The sequence below is a fragment of the Elephantulus edwardii genome, unplaced genomic scaffold (genome assembly GCF_000299155.1).
Source record: "Elephantulus edwardii isolate Elephantulus edwardi_28Jun2011 unplaced genomic scaffold, EleEdw1.0 scaffold00022, whole genome shotgun sequence".
Taxonomy (NCBI): domain Eukaryota; kingdom Metazoa; phylum Chordata; class Mammalia; order Macroscelidea; family Macroscelididae; genus Elephantulus; species Elephantulus edwardii.
In genome coordinates this window covers 6,949,635-6,965,238 of record NW_006399772.1, presented here as the reverse complement: position 1 = coordinate 6,965,238, position 15,604 = coordinate 6,949,635, and the positions used below count along the sequence as shown (strand labels likewise).

Genomic DNA, 15,604 nt, shown 5'->3' with positions numbered 1-15,604 from the left:
AGAGGATTAAACCAAGCTACTCCTTGGAGGCAAGGATTCTGGGGCTTCATCTGACATACTTTGGACACGTTGCAAGGAGGGACGGGTCCTTGGAGAGGGACATCATGCTTGGGAGGGTGAAGGGACAGCGCAGGAGGGGAAGACCCTCTATGAGGTGGATTGATTCGGTGACTGGGGTAATAGGGATGGATGTGTCAGAGGCAGTGAGGTTGGCGCAGCATAGAGCAGGGTTTAGGGCTGTTGTGCATAGGGTCGCTATGAGTCAAAAACGACTCGATGGCACATAACAACAATAACAACAATTTCTAGGAGATGGTAGAGAAGCTCACTCTAAACATTCCAAATAAGGGAAGTTGTACTTGGACATTCTCACTGCTAATCACCTCAGATATATGACCGGAGACACGCCTTTCCTCCCTTCTCACTCAGGTTGTTCTTGTTTTGTGTCATTATGTTGGAACTGATCCATAGCTGACCCTCCAGCAGGTTTTCAGAGGCAGTAAATGGCATGGGAGGAGATTGCCCATCCTTCTCCCATGGAGCAGCTGGTAGATTCGAACTGTATGCCTTTTGGATTGCAATGTGGCTTCTTACCACGAGGCCACCAGAGCCCAAATGTGGTTCACCAAGAGTAGTCACTATTTGAATTACACAACAGTTTCATAAAAAGAAAACTTATCAGTGGAGGACCAAGTGTGCAGATAATATCTGATTATTATTTCATTAATTATATTTAAAATGAGGGAAAAGTACTTTGCTTTAAAGCAGCGAGTCAAGAATTGGAAATTTGATTGTAGCCAAGTGAACTTATCAATAAAACAATAACAATACTATTTGTAGGGCATTTATCATGTTCTATGCTTTGCTTTAATCACATTTTTGTTCATTAATTCATTGAGAAATGTTTGCTGATCCTTTTATTTGTACTAAATACTAGTCTAGCAGCTAGTGATACAGCACTGAACAAAACGAACAATAATTCCTGCCTTCTATTGCGGTGCTTGCATTCTAATGGACAGAGTTCTGAAGTTCATTGTGAATGGAGGTAATTTGTTTCTGGAGATCTAAAAATGTCAACTTTATGAGCTAACTAATTTGAGGGGGTTTGCTTTATTTTGTTTTTATTTCCTTCACTGCTCTTCACTTCTTACTTGCTTCCTGTTTCTCACTTTATCTCCTCTCTCTTTCTCATTGCAATGGAGTTAGAACCAACACTTCTCACTGATCTGCTGAGGCTGTAAATTGCCCATCTTTCCAGAGAGATGTGGCCTTTGAGTTAACAGTGCAACTGCCTAGGTTCCAACTCAAGATCCTCCATCAGGTTTCCAAGACTCTAAATCTTCTCAGAAGAGGATTGTCCATCTCTGTCTTAGAAAGTGGTTGTTGTTGTTGTCAGAACTGACCCATCACTCCAATTGGTTGTCAAAGGCAAGAAATTATATGGGAGAAAGTAGCCCATCCTTCTCCCACGGAGTAGCTGGTGGACTTGAACCACTTGCCTTTGGGATTGTAGTACAGCTTTTTACAAGTAGGCCACTGGCTAGTGGATTCAAACCACTAAATATCTGATTAGCACCTGACCATGTACAGCCCAGCAGGGTTTTTCCAGCATGATAGGCCCTCCAGAAATCATGAATGAATGAATGAATGAAAAAAGAGATAAGTCTAGATATTTAATCTAGTTGGTGACCAAATTAACAAAAACCCAACAAAAGTTTGTTTCAAATACTTTGGACAAGTTGCAAGAAGAGGGCATTTGGGAAAAGGTATCATGCTTGGAAAGGTCAGTGAAAAAGAGGAAGAACCTCAACAAGACAGATGGATATGGTGACTAACAATGGACTCAAGTATATCAGAGATGGTAAGGATGGCATAAGATAGGGCAAGGTTCAGATCATTGTTCATTGGGTTGCTGTGAGTCAGACTGCATATAACAACATTCTTATCAGAGTTACATTATCAAAAATTCTAGTAGTGCATATGGTACTAGTTTAAAGACATAAAGGAGCACTCTGATTACATTTTCTCCAAGACAGACTTAGCTGTTCTTTTGACAGTCCATGTACATACATTCAGTACTATTCTATAATCCCACAACTATTTGTAATAGTAAAGAGATGGAAGCAGCCCAAGTACCCATCAAAAAATGAATGGATGGAAAAAGTATGATGTAGTCACACAATGGAATACTATGCAGCATTGAAAAAAAACAATGAAATAGTAAAACATTACACAGCATGGTGAAGCCTTGAGGACATTATCCTAAGTGAAATATCTCAGTCACAAAAGGACAAATACTGCATAACACTGCTGTTATAAAATGGGAGAGACATGGAGGGGCTTGGGAAAGGAATGGGGAAAGTGCAGATAGAGAATGAACACATTTGAAGAGATGAGGGGAAGAACTGACTGAAAGGAATATATGATTACACATTATATGTATGAGAACAATGTAGAACAAGTGGTGCATTGTAGGGGCGAGTGGGGGAGAAACTGCAACAATTCATAACAAAAAAATTAATGTTCTTTTAAAAAACCAACCAAAACTTGCATTTTAATAATTGTGTTCAGCAGCTAACCCACTCAAATGTTTCAACCCACTCAGTTTTGGGTTTTGTAGAACAAAACACCTAGTGATCTATTCTCAGAAAAACTACAGTCTGTGAAACCCTCTTTACGGGCAGTTGTACTCTGATCAAGACTCAAAGACACACAGCAAGTAAGCAAGATCTGTAACTACTGAAATACATTTACAAGAATCTAGTAAACTTCTTGAGGAATATTTCTTAAAGACATTGTTTCTGTGGGAAAAGAATCTCAGCAGTACTTGAGCTCTGGCAGCTTAGTGATAAGAATTTGTGTTGTGAGGCAAAAGATAAGAAATTCTAATAGACCAGTCACCTATGTGAGAAAGATAGGCAATACCTCAAACCTATTTTTACAAGACTTCTACTTCTGGTTATCCTACAGATACCTCAAATACAATATGACAAACTCACTATTCTTCTATAAAAAATAACAAAAATCAACAAACCCTGTCTTTCTCCTTTATGTCTTTATTCCATCACTAGCAAAACAAAAATTATCTCAGTAAAAAAAGCAAAATGCTTTCCTTCGTGAGTTTCTTTTCACAGTTTTCATCCTCATAATTTAGATTGTAATTTGGAATCCCTTTTTAATATGGTATAGTGGTAAAATCAAGTGTTTTTGAACGATCTTTTTTCAAGCTACCAGGGTTTCTAAATTAGAAGTCTCCAAGCGAGAAAAACTGAGAGCCATAGATTGGTGGCTATCTGGGAGACCAGAGGGTTCTTTTATTTCTTTTCAGCCACTTTTTGTTGTACGTCGCTTGCATCAAGCTCTGTAACAGCGAAGGAAAAACTTCTGTTAGAAACTCCACAGCCAAGCGGCACTTTCCCGCGAGGCCCCCTAGCGGAAAAAAATAGGGAGGGAAGTGTTTAGTACAGCCTATGGGCGCCTCGAGCCGTCGCGACGTGCCTCGTACGCGCTGACGTCACGCCGACGCACAGTCGCGCGGGCTCCTCCCGCGGCTCGGCGAATCCGGTTTCCGGCGGGAGAGGTGGCCGCGGAGTGGCGGGAGGTGGTCTTTTTGGACGCTGTCTGGCTTCTGGGTGTGTGCCTTCCCGCGGTGCCCGCCAGGATGCCTCCCGTGGAGAACCTGGTGCTTTGTCGTGAGTCCCAAGTGTCCACCTTGCAGTCTCTGTTTGGAGAGGTATTGTGATCAGACTCTTCCATATCTAGAGGCAAACGTTCCCAAGGTCTTGCTGCGTGTCCCATTTCCCACCCCCCCTGTGTTGACTTGGGGTAGTAGACTATCTATTGCGTTAAGGTAGGGTCGTTAGTGTATGCATTAAGATTGATAATCAATCTTTGATCCAAGTGATTTCTGATTATTGCCCTTTTAAACCCCGGTCTGTAGGGCACCGTCCCAGGACATACTCGTACACATCCCACACCATTGCGATGGAGCTAATTCAAAATCGCTTGTAGTTGCTTAGTCTCTTATCCCAATTGAAAAGGGTCTTCTAGTACAAGTCTTTTTGCGGGATGTTATTTATTAAAATAGACCTAAGTTAACACGTTTCAGTGATGTGGTTGATGGAGGTCAGGCATACAGAGGCCATTTATAAGAACAGCGAGGGCCCCACGCCGTGCTTTGGTTTTAAAAGTTCGTCATTTTCCAGAATGTCAAAGTCCTGAAGAGGTCTAGTGTACTTCTCTTCTGATAGTTCGGTTGAAAACAGGTGAGGTTAAGTGTTTTCTCAGGATAAATCCAGCTGGGGAACCCTTTCCATAGATAGAGGCAGCACTCACCTCCATCTGCAGTCCCTTTGGTGATGCTTTTTTTGGAATGGGCCACAGATCTGATCTGATCTGTAAGGAGGATAAATAAGTTTCGAGTCACGGTGATTACCCACCTCCATACACACCCAAGGGTCCCTTCCATCCTGTGGTTTGCTTTATTAAGTACTTCAGTCACCTGACTTGAAGTGATGAGCAGGCAGTCTGAGGTGACTTGTGAGATTATTAGTGGAAGATACCATGTCCCTCCTAAAGGGATTGCATTAGGGAAGTTGAAGGTCAACAACTGTCGCTTGTACCTTATGGAAGCTTTTGCCTGGATGTGTGTACCGTGCATTCCTTTCCAGGTTACTCTACCGGATGTGATCCTGAAAAAATAATAGGCCTGCTTCCTTCTTACCAGATAATCTCATTATTTGATGTTTCCTATTTTTTACCACTTTGAAAAAATTCTCAGATGTTCCACCAGTGTGCCCCCTCCCCCAATGACCTAGTCTTAACTTGGCTGCATCTTAGGACATAAATGAAATATGCAGTTTCCAAAGACAGCTGGACCACTAAGAAATAGTGGCCAACCAGCTACAGGATACTTTATCCTTTGGTCTGTAATGTTGGTCTGGCCATGGAGGGTATCTTGGGCAGATAGGGAGAAGCCAGTAAGGACCAGAAGAAGCCCAGGAGGTTGTGGGGAGAGATTGGTAACAGGGGAGATGGGTTGTGGGGCTGGAGTGAAGAATACTGCATGCACCCACAGTGGGAGATGGGGCACACAAGATGAGCAAGGTCCCGACCCAGGGTAGAAAACCTGACCATGACCCAGGAGGATGAGAAGGGGGTCTTTTTGTGCTATGTGCATTCCAAGATGTACTGAGAAGATTTGACAGAAGGAACAGGACATTGACTGTGAAGATGGGTCACGGCCCTCAACTTTACCATAATGTGATCATATAACTTGGCCATATAGACCTAACCATGTTGGTAACTGAGGAGTGGGTGTATTGGCAAATCGGGATAAGTCGTGCTGACTTGAAGGAGCTCTGGTGGTATAATCTGTAGGGAATTGCCATGTTAGTGCAAAGGTTGAGTCTCTGGTGGTCCAAATCCACTGTGAGGGAGAAAGATGGAAAGTGGCCTGTGTAGCCTCAAACCCTGAGGATAAGGTCTAACTTGATGAGAAATGTAAGTACTGATTTAAGGTCCATAGGTAATAGAAACATAGCTCTCAACTGTTAGCTAAAAGTTAGTAGTTCTTACTCTCCCAGATTGGATTGGAAACAGGGGAATCTGCTTCTGAAAGGTCACAGCCTTGAAAACCCAAGAGCAGTTCTGTACACTGTCACTTGGAAATAACTCAAGGATAGTTAACAGTATTAACCTAACAGTGAAACATATTTTAAACTTATGTTGTTACTAAAATCATGTTAATAATCATGTTTAAACCTATGTATGTTTCAAAGTAGACTTCCATAAAGTGTTTAATGGCTAATTTTTCACAAGTAGATAGCCATGCCTTCGGAAGCACCTGGCAATGAACCTCCATCCTTTTGTTTAGTAGCCGTGCCTGTTAAACCTTTGCCGTAGCCAGAGACTCCAGGTCATCAAGTTTATCATGAAAACTCCCTTCAGTTTCTTAGAAAGTTGAAGATACAGGCTTTGTAGATGTTAATCTGTACAATAAAATCATACCCATTGTTGTTGACTCAATTCTGACTCATACCGAATAGAGCAAAGGAAAGCTATCCCATGGAGTGTCCAAGGTTGCAGTCTTCACCGAAGCATTTTTGTAGCATCTCTGCTAGACCTTTCTGTTAGATACGTGCTTAACTATCACTCTTTATTTGTGTTAACAGGGCTTCTTATACAATAGTAGAATATACAGTTATGATATATAGTAATGTATACCAGAAACGGAGATCTGCTGGCATAGTCCACAGGGAGTTGTACTGCTAACCGAACCACTCATCCTCGCTGGCAGTTTGAATGTGCCAGCAGATCTGACTCCCCAGCCGCAAGAGAGAGAAAGAAGCAAGGGGGGGAACACGGGATGGGGGGAAGAGGGGACAGAGAAGAGAGACCAAACCTTGTTGCCAGATTGTAGCATGGATTCTGTCAGATTCCTTGTGATCCTATAGGATAGGATAGAACTGCCCTGTGAAATTTCCACAGCTGAAATCTTTATGGAGAAGAGATTTCTAGGGATGTAGTGTGTAGGATGTTTTACTGCTAATTAAAAGGTTAGTGATTCACATTCACCAGGAAGGTGGACACTCCTTCCATTAAAATGTACAGCTTTGGAAACCAAATGGAGGGGCACAGTGAATTGGAATTAGCTGATGGCACTGGGTGGAAAGGGTTTTTACAGAAGCAGACCGACGGGTCTTTCATGCAGTGGCTGGTGGGTTTAAACTGTCCACTTCTCAGGAAGCAGCTATATTTAGTCACTGTGTCAGTAATCTATATAATAAATATGTGAAATAGAACTTAACAGAAGTTTTAAATGTTTAACACAGCTTTCAAGAGTTGAATTAAATCCATGGTAATCTGTGTAATAAAACTGTGAAATATGACTACTAAAATGTTAAATGTGCAGCAGAAAGTATTTAGGGTTGAATTCAGTAATTTCATAGTGTAATGATGAATTTACTGAATGCTCATTGCTGAAATAATTAGGATTGAATAATTTTATTTATGTTAAACTTGGTCACATGTGTTGTTGAATTTCTGGTTTTTATGACACTGATACTTTATGTTTTTATGCTAGAGACACCATTTCAGCTTTCCATCCATCTTCATTTATGGACATACAGCAAGTGGAAAAACCTATGTAACACAGACTTTGTTGAAAAGCTTAGAGGTAAGAATGACCCCAACAATTTTAATTGATTTTTCACTCAAACTGGGAAATTTTCTAGGCCAGTTCACAGTTTTCTGAAGGTAGATCTGTCTACTACATAAAACATAGCTGTCCAACTTTTCTTTGAATACCTCTAGAGTCTGTAGCCCTCAAAAGAAATGAATGGATAACATTGTCCTAAATGTTGGAATGTCATTGGTTAAGTTCAATCACATTTCCTTCTCCCTAATTTTCACTGATAATGGCTGATAATATTTGGGATAATATTTGATATTTGAGAAGAAAGCTCCATATATCTTAACATAGGTTATTTTTAACATATGTTAAAAAATATCTCCAAAGAATTTTTAATATAAGTTATATTAAAATTATTTTTTTTCATTTCTTCATTTACATTATTGATACTGATAATTCTGAAAGCCTACAAGGATAAAACCAAGCTATCTTGGTATCTAGTCTTGCAGTTCATACTGTTCTCCATCTTTTCATACTATTCATACTGTTGTTCTCATCTCTTTACTCCTCTGCTCATCAAGGCCGTGAGCACACAGAGGGAAGCTCTGATGGCTTAGTCCGTGGACGTTGCGCTCCTAACCCAAAGGCGGCACTTCTGCGCTGGTTGGGATCCACCAGCGAGTGGCTCCGTGAGAAAGATGAGAAATCTCTTTCCATTTAGTTAAATAAATTATAGTTTAATTAGAATTACTACTACCATCTTTGTTTTATTTACCATTGTTTCTTTCTTGTGTTTCTGTACCAGTCTCTTATCTATAACCCACTTTTCCCCAGTAGCTATTATTTGGTAAATGCTCATTCATTTTACCAGATTTTTTTCTTCTTCTTTATACTCTGGGAATCTTTTCCTGAGTCCACAACATTAGATGCCCCTCTATTGTGCAAACTCTGCATCTTGAATTCTATTATGACACAACATTGTCTCTGCTCTGACTTTGTATTTGTCTTTTTCCTGCCTCTTGATTGTAAATTGCTTGAGATTATCCTCACTGCCAGGCATGGTGCTTGCAGATTTCAGTGTTAGATCTTCAAAATCAAATATACATTTTAAAAACTCAGATGCTTAGACTCTGTGCCAGCCTAGCACAGGCATTTGCATTTGAGAATACACTACGTGAAGTTCCTAAAGAAATATTTGTTGAATAAAATAATGTGAACTCTGTAAGGACATTCTATATTTAGTGGCTATATTCCATTTTGAGCACCTAACAATTTTTGCTGCTGCTTATCCAGCATAATAAATGATAATTATCACTATTTGTGGTACAGGTACACAAAAATGTCCCCTAACACTTTTTATTAAAGGTCATGCCTAGCATGAATATAGTAAGCAAGATTCTTATTCATGACTGAGATCTTTTATCCTTTGGTTTATAAAGGATGGGATAGGGAGGGTGGGGAAGTCAAATGCTAGCAAAAGCACCTAAATAAGTATAATATAGTAATAGCCTTATACTATTAATGTAGTTTCTCGCTCTTGAATTCCTTTTTTGATCTTGATTTTGTTTATCCATTAAAAATGTTATCTTAAAATTACTACATTCTCAGTAAGAATTTTAAGATTCAAATGTGCTTGCGTTTTTTTTTAAATTAGAATATGAATAACTTTTGCCTGTTGAACATTATTGACATGGACAAATTCAATTAGAGTGAGACGCAAATGTGAGTCCCTGTAGGAAACAAATGGCAAACTCAGAAGGATAATTGGAATAAGTTTAATGAAGGGGCACTTTTACAAGGGTTGAGAAGGCATTAGGGAGCTAGTAAAGATGGGAAGGTGCCAGGGCACCAGCTAACAATAGTAGGAAGCCTTTACCTCTTGGAGACCTAAAGGACTGTACCTCAAACCCATCGAGAATCATCTTAGAAGAGAGGCTGGTAGAACACCACAGGCAAACCAGAGTCAGAGGAGTCAATATCAACTCTCTCCCTCCACTCTTCCTTAGGTTCTGGCTGGTTTTGCCTCTTGGCTGAGTCTAGTCAAAATCAGAAGGTAAAAGAGTTGAGGTGATGGAGTCTGTAGAGTTCAGTTTCCAGGGGCACAGAGGTTAGAGACCGATGGGCTCTAAGTTTAGCAAGTTTAGAAAGGAGGATGTCCAGCATAGCCGTTAACATTTATGTGTACTTTCTTTTCTGTTAATACTTTCTGGTTTTTATTTTCAGCTCCCACATGTTTTTGTGAATTGTGTTGAATGTTTTACCTTAAGGCTACTTTTGGAACAAATTTTGAACAAGTTGAGTCTTCTTAGTTCTTCAGAAGGTGGATACTCTACTCAAGTAACCTGCGATACATTTAATGACTTTGTCCGGCTGTTTAAACAAATAACCAACACTGACAATCTCAAGAATCAGACTGTATATATCGTAAGTAGTTTAGTTATATTATCTCTTGTTTCTAAAGATTTGTTCATTAGCTCAGTATCTCTGCTTTTTTTTTCTTTTAACATCCATTATGTACAGTACACTTGCGGTAAGCTGCTGTTAGGATGCAAAAATATTACCAGATGTAGGCCTTATCCAAAAGGGGCTTCAGGAACATTTATGACATACGCTCACGTAAAATTCCGCGTAGAGTGTGATGGGATGATAGCCATGATACACAGGACTAACTGAAGATCAAGTGGGATAACTTCATGAGGTGATAGCATTTGAGATAAGCTTAAAGAATAAAGAAGGGCTAGGGTTTTATAGAAAGAAACAGAAAAGACATTTCAGATGGAAGGGATTATATAAATAAAGGCATGAAGTTGGGAATTGAGTCCAGGAAATGCCAAATAATCTAGTTTTAGTGGATTATAAAGTACAAAAGGAGAAGACTAGAAAGGTAATTTGGGGCCATTTCACAGAGCTCTGGAAAACAACTCTATTAGCACATCCTATTTTATTTCTTAAGCATTTAGAGGAGGTAGTAGAGGTTCTAGAAGGACGCATGTGCTTATGAAGATTACTCAGAAAGCCTGGTGAATATATTCATTAGGTGGGGGTGAAAAACTGAAGACCAGAAGAATGATTAGGAGGCTGTTGCGACTGTTCACATGGGGAAATTTGGGTCAGAAGATGCAGAAAGGAATGAAGACACTGCCACAGTCAGACTTGTCATTTGTGTCATAGTGAAAGTGAATTTTATTTGTAGAGTCTGTGTTTGCTAATTTACTTACTCGCTAACTACTTATAACACAAAGTTTTAAGTTTTGTGGTCATATGAACATAAGCACACAGTGGTGAAAAATTTTAGTCTTTTCTAGCTGTCATTGAAAGTGGTGACACTCTGCCTTGTTTCATATCTCATGCTGTAAACAAGTGTCATCTTCACAGCCCATTTAGTAACATGTTTTTCTCATTTTATGCTTTTTTGTTGTTGATAATCTGGTGCTTATATGCTGCAAGTCTAGTGCAAGAAAGCTGGGTTGTCTTATGGAGAAAAGGTTTGTTAGATAAGTTTCATTCAGGCATGTGTTCAAATGCTGAGGGTCATTAGTTCAAAGTCAGTGAATTAACAATATGTGTTAAAATATATTTGAACAAAATCACTTACAGAACAAGGTTATATATTGACTGATTGGTGAAAATATTGTGACCAGAGGCTTGTAGGAACTTAGTCCTGCATTTCCCATAGGAGCCTTTTTGTAGATTACTTAACAATTTTTAAAATTCCATTTGATTTATCTGTAGTACATTTGAGTTTTATCTCTTGTCATAGGTTTAGTGGTGCTCTTTTTTGGTAGTTGCAGTAGAGATCAGCATTTATCTACTAGTATGGTTATTTATTCAGTATATTGCTGTTGGGTGCTGTTGAGTTGATTGCAAACCATAGCGTCCCATTGTTAAAGAATAGAAGTGCCCTATAGGGTTTTCTGAGCTGTGATCTTCATGGGAACAGTCATCAGTCATTCTCCCGAGACCTAATGTGGGATTCCAACTGCTACTGTTGTTGTTACGTGCCGTTGAGCTGAGTACAGTTCATAGCAACTCTGAAAAACAGATCTGAACCCTGTCCTGTCCTGCATCGTCTTCCTCCTCTGTAACATGCTTTAGCCCATTGCTGCAGGCACTTTGTCAGTCCATTTTGTTGAGATTCTCTCTTTTGGTCACCTTACACCTTTCTAAGAATGATATCCCTTTCCAAGTAATATTGTTGTTGTTGTTGTTGTTGTTAGTTGCTGTTGAGTCAAATATGACTCAATGGCTCTGTGAACAACAGACCTGAACCGTGTCCTGTCCTTTGTCATCCTCATCATAGCTAACACACTTGTGACCACTGCTGCAGTCATTGTGTCAATCCATCATGTTAGTCTGTCTCTCTTTTGCTGACTCTTCATTTTTCCAAACATGATGTCCCACTCCAAGGAAAAACCTCTTTGTAGTAAGATGCCCAAAGTATGTGAGATGGAGCTTTATCATCTTTGTCTCCAAGGACGACTCTGGCTGCACTATCTCCAAGACAGTTCTGTTGACAGTCTACAAGATACTCAGTTCTCTTCTTCAGCACTGCAGTTTGAAGACATCAGTTCTTCTGTCATCCTTATTCATTGTCTCCTTCTCAGATGCATTTCCAGTGATGCAAAAGATCATGACTTGAATCAGGCCACTGTCCTTCAAACAGACATGATTGTTCCTCAGTGATTTGGAGAAATCCATGACAGAGGACATACCCAATATGCTGAGTCTCCTAATCTCCTGACTGCTGATACGAAGGGTGTTGATAGTGGATCCAAGCAAGATAAAGTCATTGACAGTGTCCTTTTTTCCTCCATCTGGCATGCTTATTGGTCCATTGTGAGAATTTCTGTCTTCTTAATGTTGATATATAATCCATATTGAAGGCTTTATTTGTTGGTCTTCTGCACTACACAGAAGTTTCACGTTTTCCTCAGTTTCAGCAAGCAAGGTTGTGTCATATACATAATGCAGATTGTTGATGAGTTTTGATGCCACATTCTTCTTTATAGCGTCTATTGCTTCTCAAACGATTTGTTCAGTGTACAGATTGGATAGGTATGGAGAAGGGATATAACCTTGACATATGCCTTATTTTAAACTATGCAGTGTTCTCCTTGCTCTGCTCAGGTAGCAGCTTCACCATGTCCATGTTCACTATCCTTGCCTCTACGGAGCACTCTGGCTGCATTCTGTCCAAGACATTGTTCTTTTGGCGGTCCATGGGATGTACTCTACTCTACTTCATCACCACAGCTTAAAGACATGGATTCTTCTTTTGTCGTCTTTATTCATTGTCCAGCTCTCAGATAGTAGCTGGGGATTGGAAAGAGGATGGCTTTAGGATTGATCTGCTGGTGCCAGAGAAGGATGTTTTCCCTATGTGCAAAATTCTAGACTGAGAATGGTGTTTCATAATCCTGGCATCACTGGTTTTTTATGAGAGGTACTGTCAGTCTTTTATTTTTTGCCCTGTTGATAAAATGTCCTTTTTCTCTGCTTTTTTCAAGATTTTGTTTTTCCTTTTGTGTGCAGGAATTTGATTCTGTTGTACTTTGGTATGAATTTATATGTATTTATCCTGTTTAGGATTTATTTAGCTTCTTAATATTTGTAGGTTTATATCTCAGAAATTTTGGGTAGTTTTTTTCCTGTTTTTTGAATCCTCATTGAGTACCTCTTCCTTTTTCTCTCTTTTTTTTTAAGATTCTCCAAGAGTTCTGTATTACAGATTTAATCTCTTTAGTAATTAGTTATTTCAATTCTTGGGTCATTGCAATTTATCAGTGTTATTCTTAGTGGAATACCTTAAGTGGGTACATTAGACTATAAATTCTGTTTTCCAGGATTCATTAATTAGTTTGTCTCTTAAATTTTATTATTTTAAAAAATTTTCTATTAGTTTATTTGCAAAATTTGAATACATTGTTTTCAAGGACAAATTCTTTCCATTTCCCTCAACTACCCCATCCATCAAATTGTACAACCCCATGATTAGTCCTTCCCCTCCCTCTGTACTTCCTCATCTGTCTGCTTCCAGCCTCTCCCACCTCTCTCGGATCCTTATGACCCCAGCTATTCTACTCCTTGGAATAGACCCTGAGAAAATGAGAACTGAGGCACAAACGGAGATTTGTACATCAGTATTCATAGAAGCATTATTCACCATCACAAGAACATGGAAACAGCCCAAATGTCCAAGCACAAACAGATGGATTGAGAAATTATGGTACATTCACACAGTGGAATACTATGCAGCACGCATGAGCAATGATTTTGTAAATTATTAGCTAACTTGGGAGGGACTGGAGAGCGTTGTGCTGCATGAACTAACCCATCCCACGAGGATAAATATTTTATGTAACCATTATTGCAGAATTGAGTATAAGGTTCCTTTCTCTTCTTATTGTCAAGCTTTGATGATGTGAATTTTAGACGCTAACTTATAGTTCTATAATTATTAACTCTGTGTGTTTGTGTATTTATATATATGCTGTTAGAAGCAGCTTTTCCTTGGAACGGGACATCATGCTCAGAAAGGTGGAGGTTCACTGAAAGAGAGGAAGACTATCAAGGGGATGGATTGACTGCTACTGTGAGCTCAAGTGTGTCAGAGATGATGAGGATGGCACGGGATAGGATAGGGTTCAGATCTGTTCTTCATAGGGTCACTGTGAGTTGTATTCAGTTCAATAGCACCTAACAGCAACATAGCGTATTTGTTAAAATGTATATCCATATATATATTGTTAGGTGCTGTCAAGTTGTCTGCAACTCATAGTAACCCTGTGTGCTGTAGCTCTGAACCCTGCTCTATTCTGAGCCAGTCTCACTGTCTCTGATACACCTACCCCGTATCCGTAGTCACTGTGTCAGTTCATCTCATCTAGGATTATCTTCTTCTTTGGTTTTCCTCTATCCTTCCAAGCATGAATTTCTTCTCTAAGAACTGGTCCCTTCTGGGACTATATCCAAAGTATGTTGAACAGAGCTTGAAATCCTTGCCTACAAGGAGCAACTTGGTTTCACCTTCTCCAGGACAAACCTGTTTATTCTCTTGGCAGTCCATGGTGTGTTTTGTATATGCAAGATACACTGTACTCTCTTTCAACATCACAACTCAAAGGTATCCGTCCTTCTGTCATTCATTGTCCACCTTTCTGATGTGTCGCAAGTAATTGCAAAGACCATGGCCTGCATCAGGTGCTCCTTAGTCTTTCGACTGACATCATTGCTCTCTAGCACTCTGGAGCTATATACACACACACACACACACACACACTGTCAAGGACTTTCGTTCATGGGGGTTGCTATGAGTCGCCTATGACTTGACGGCACTTAAAAACAACAACATATATGTACACACACACAAATATTAAAAAAAAATACATATAAATACACACACTTACATATATGGCTGCAATAGCTTCAAAGCTGTCTATGTTCTGCCAGAAAATGCATATTCTGGAAATAGTCTTGAAAAATAGAACTCCATTCATTTTTCAGGTCTGACAGTTCAAAGTTGATGTCCACTAAGATGTTAGTAAACTAAACATTTAATGTGGAAAGTTTACTGATGCCTTAGTCTAGAGAAATTTTAGAACTATGTCTATATACTTAAGAAATAATGTATACTCACCACCAAGACTTTCTCCAGTCAGAAAGCTAGCTTGCAAATCCAGCATCTATTACACTCATTCATTACTGTTGTGTTGGAACTGATTCATAGATGACCTTCCAGTAGAGTTACAGAGACACAAGAGGAGGTTGTCCAGCTGTCTCCCTCAGAACATTTAGTGGATTCAAACGATCTGCCCTTGGATTGGCAGCACAAACCCTTGCTCACTGGGCCTCTAGAGTTCTCCCAGAGTTTACTAGATCACTGAATAGACAAAGTCTATTATAATAACAAACTGTAATGATTAAGAAAAATACTTGGATCTGAACTAAAGTTTTTACTTCTGTGAATATTAGTTATCTGATAAATGCTTTTGAAGAAGAATTATTTATGAGATGACTGTAAAATCATTCTTTATAATGGATGAAGTATATCAAATCAGAAAAATGAACTGTTAATTTTCTGCTTCAGCTTTGTGTTTCACATTAAAATGGATAGAAAGTATGGACCAATTTACTTGAATTAGTCTTTCTTGGATTAGAAGAATTTGAATAGCGATTGATGGAGAAATTGCATAATGCTAATAAATAGTAGATAAATTTATGTTTTTTTAGCAGTAAATAATTTTAGCTTAGTTTTGTCTAAACTAATTAGGGAGGAAATATTTTAAGTATGATTACCTTCCTACATTGTTTTAAGCTATCTGTTAATTATAAAACAGGTACAAAACAATTCGGATTATTCCGGAAAACAATACATTGCCTGAATTTTAATTTTATTGCTTATTAAAATTTTCAGTGGCATTTCTTTCTAAGGTCTAAGTGTATTTTTATAAAAATTCCAGGGCTCTTTTTTTT

At 39.1% G+C, this 15,604-nt stretch overlaps 1 protein-coding gene across 1 annotated transcript in view; it reads left to right on the top strand.

Moving 5' to 3' along the window:
• Positions 1-3,648: 3,648 nt before the first annotated feature.
• ORC5 (origin recognition complex, subunit 5) overlaps positions 3,649-15,604 on the top strand; it is a 97,017-nt gene continuing 85,061 nt past the window's right edge. The window contains exons 1-3 of the mRNA XM_006882612.1: positions 3,649-3,733; positions 7,085-7,177; positions 9,356-9,556. Coding sequence (XP_006882674.1) covers positions 3,662-3,733; positions 7,085-7,177; positions 9,356-9,556 — 366 coding nt within the window. The 5' untranslated portion in view covers positions 3,649-3,661. The remainder of the gene's footprint in view (positions 3,734-7,084; positions 7,178-9,355; positions 9,557-15,604) is intronic.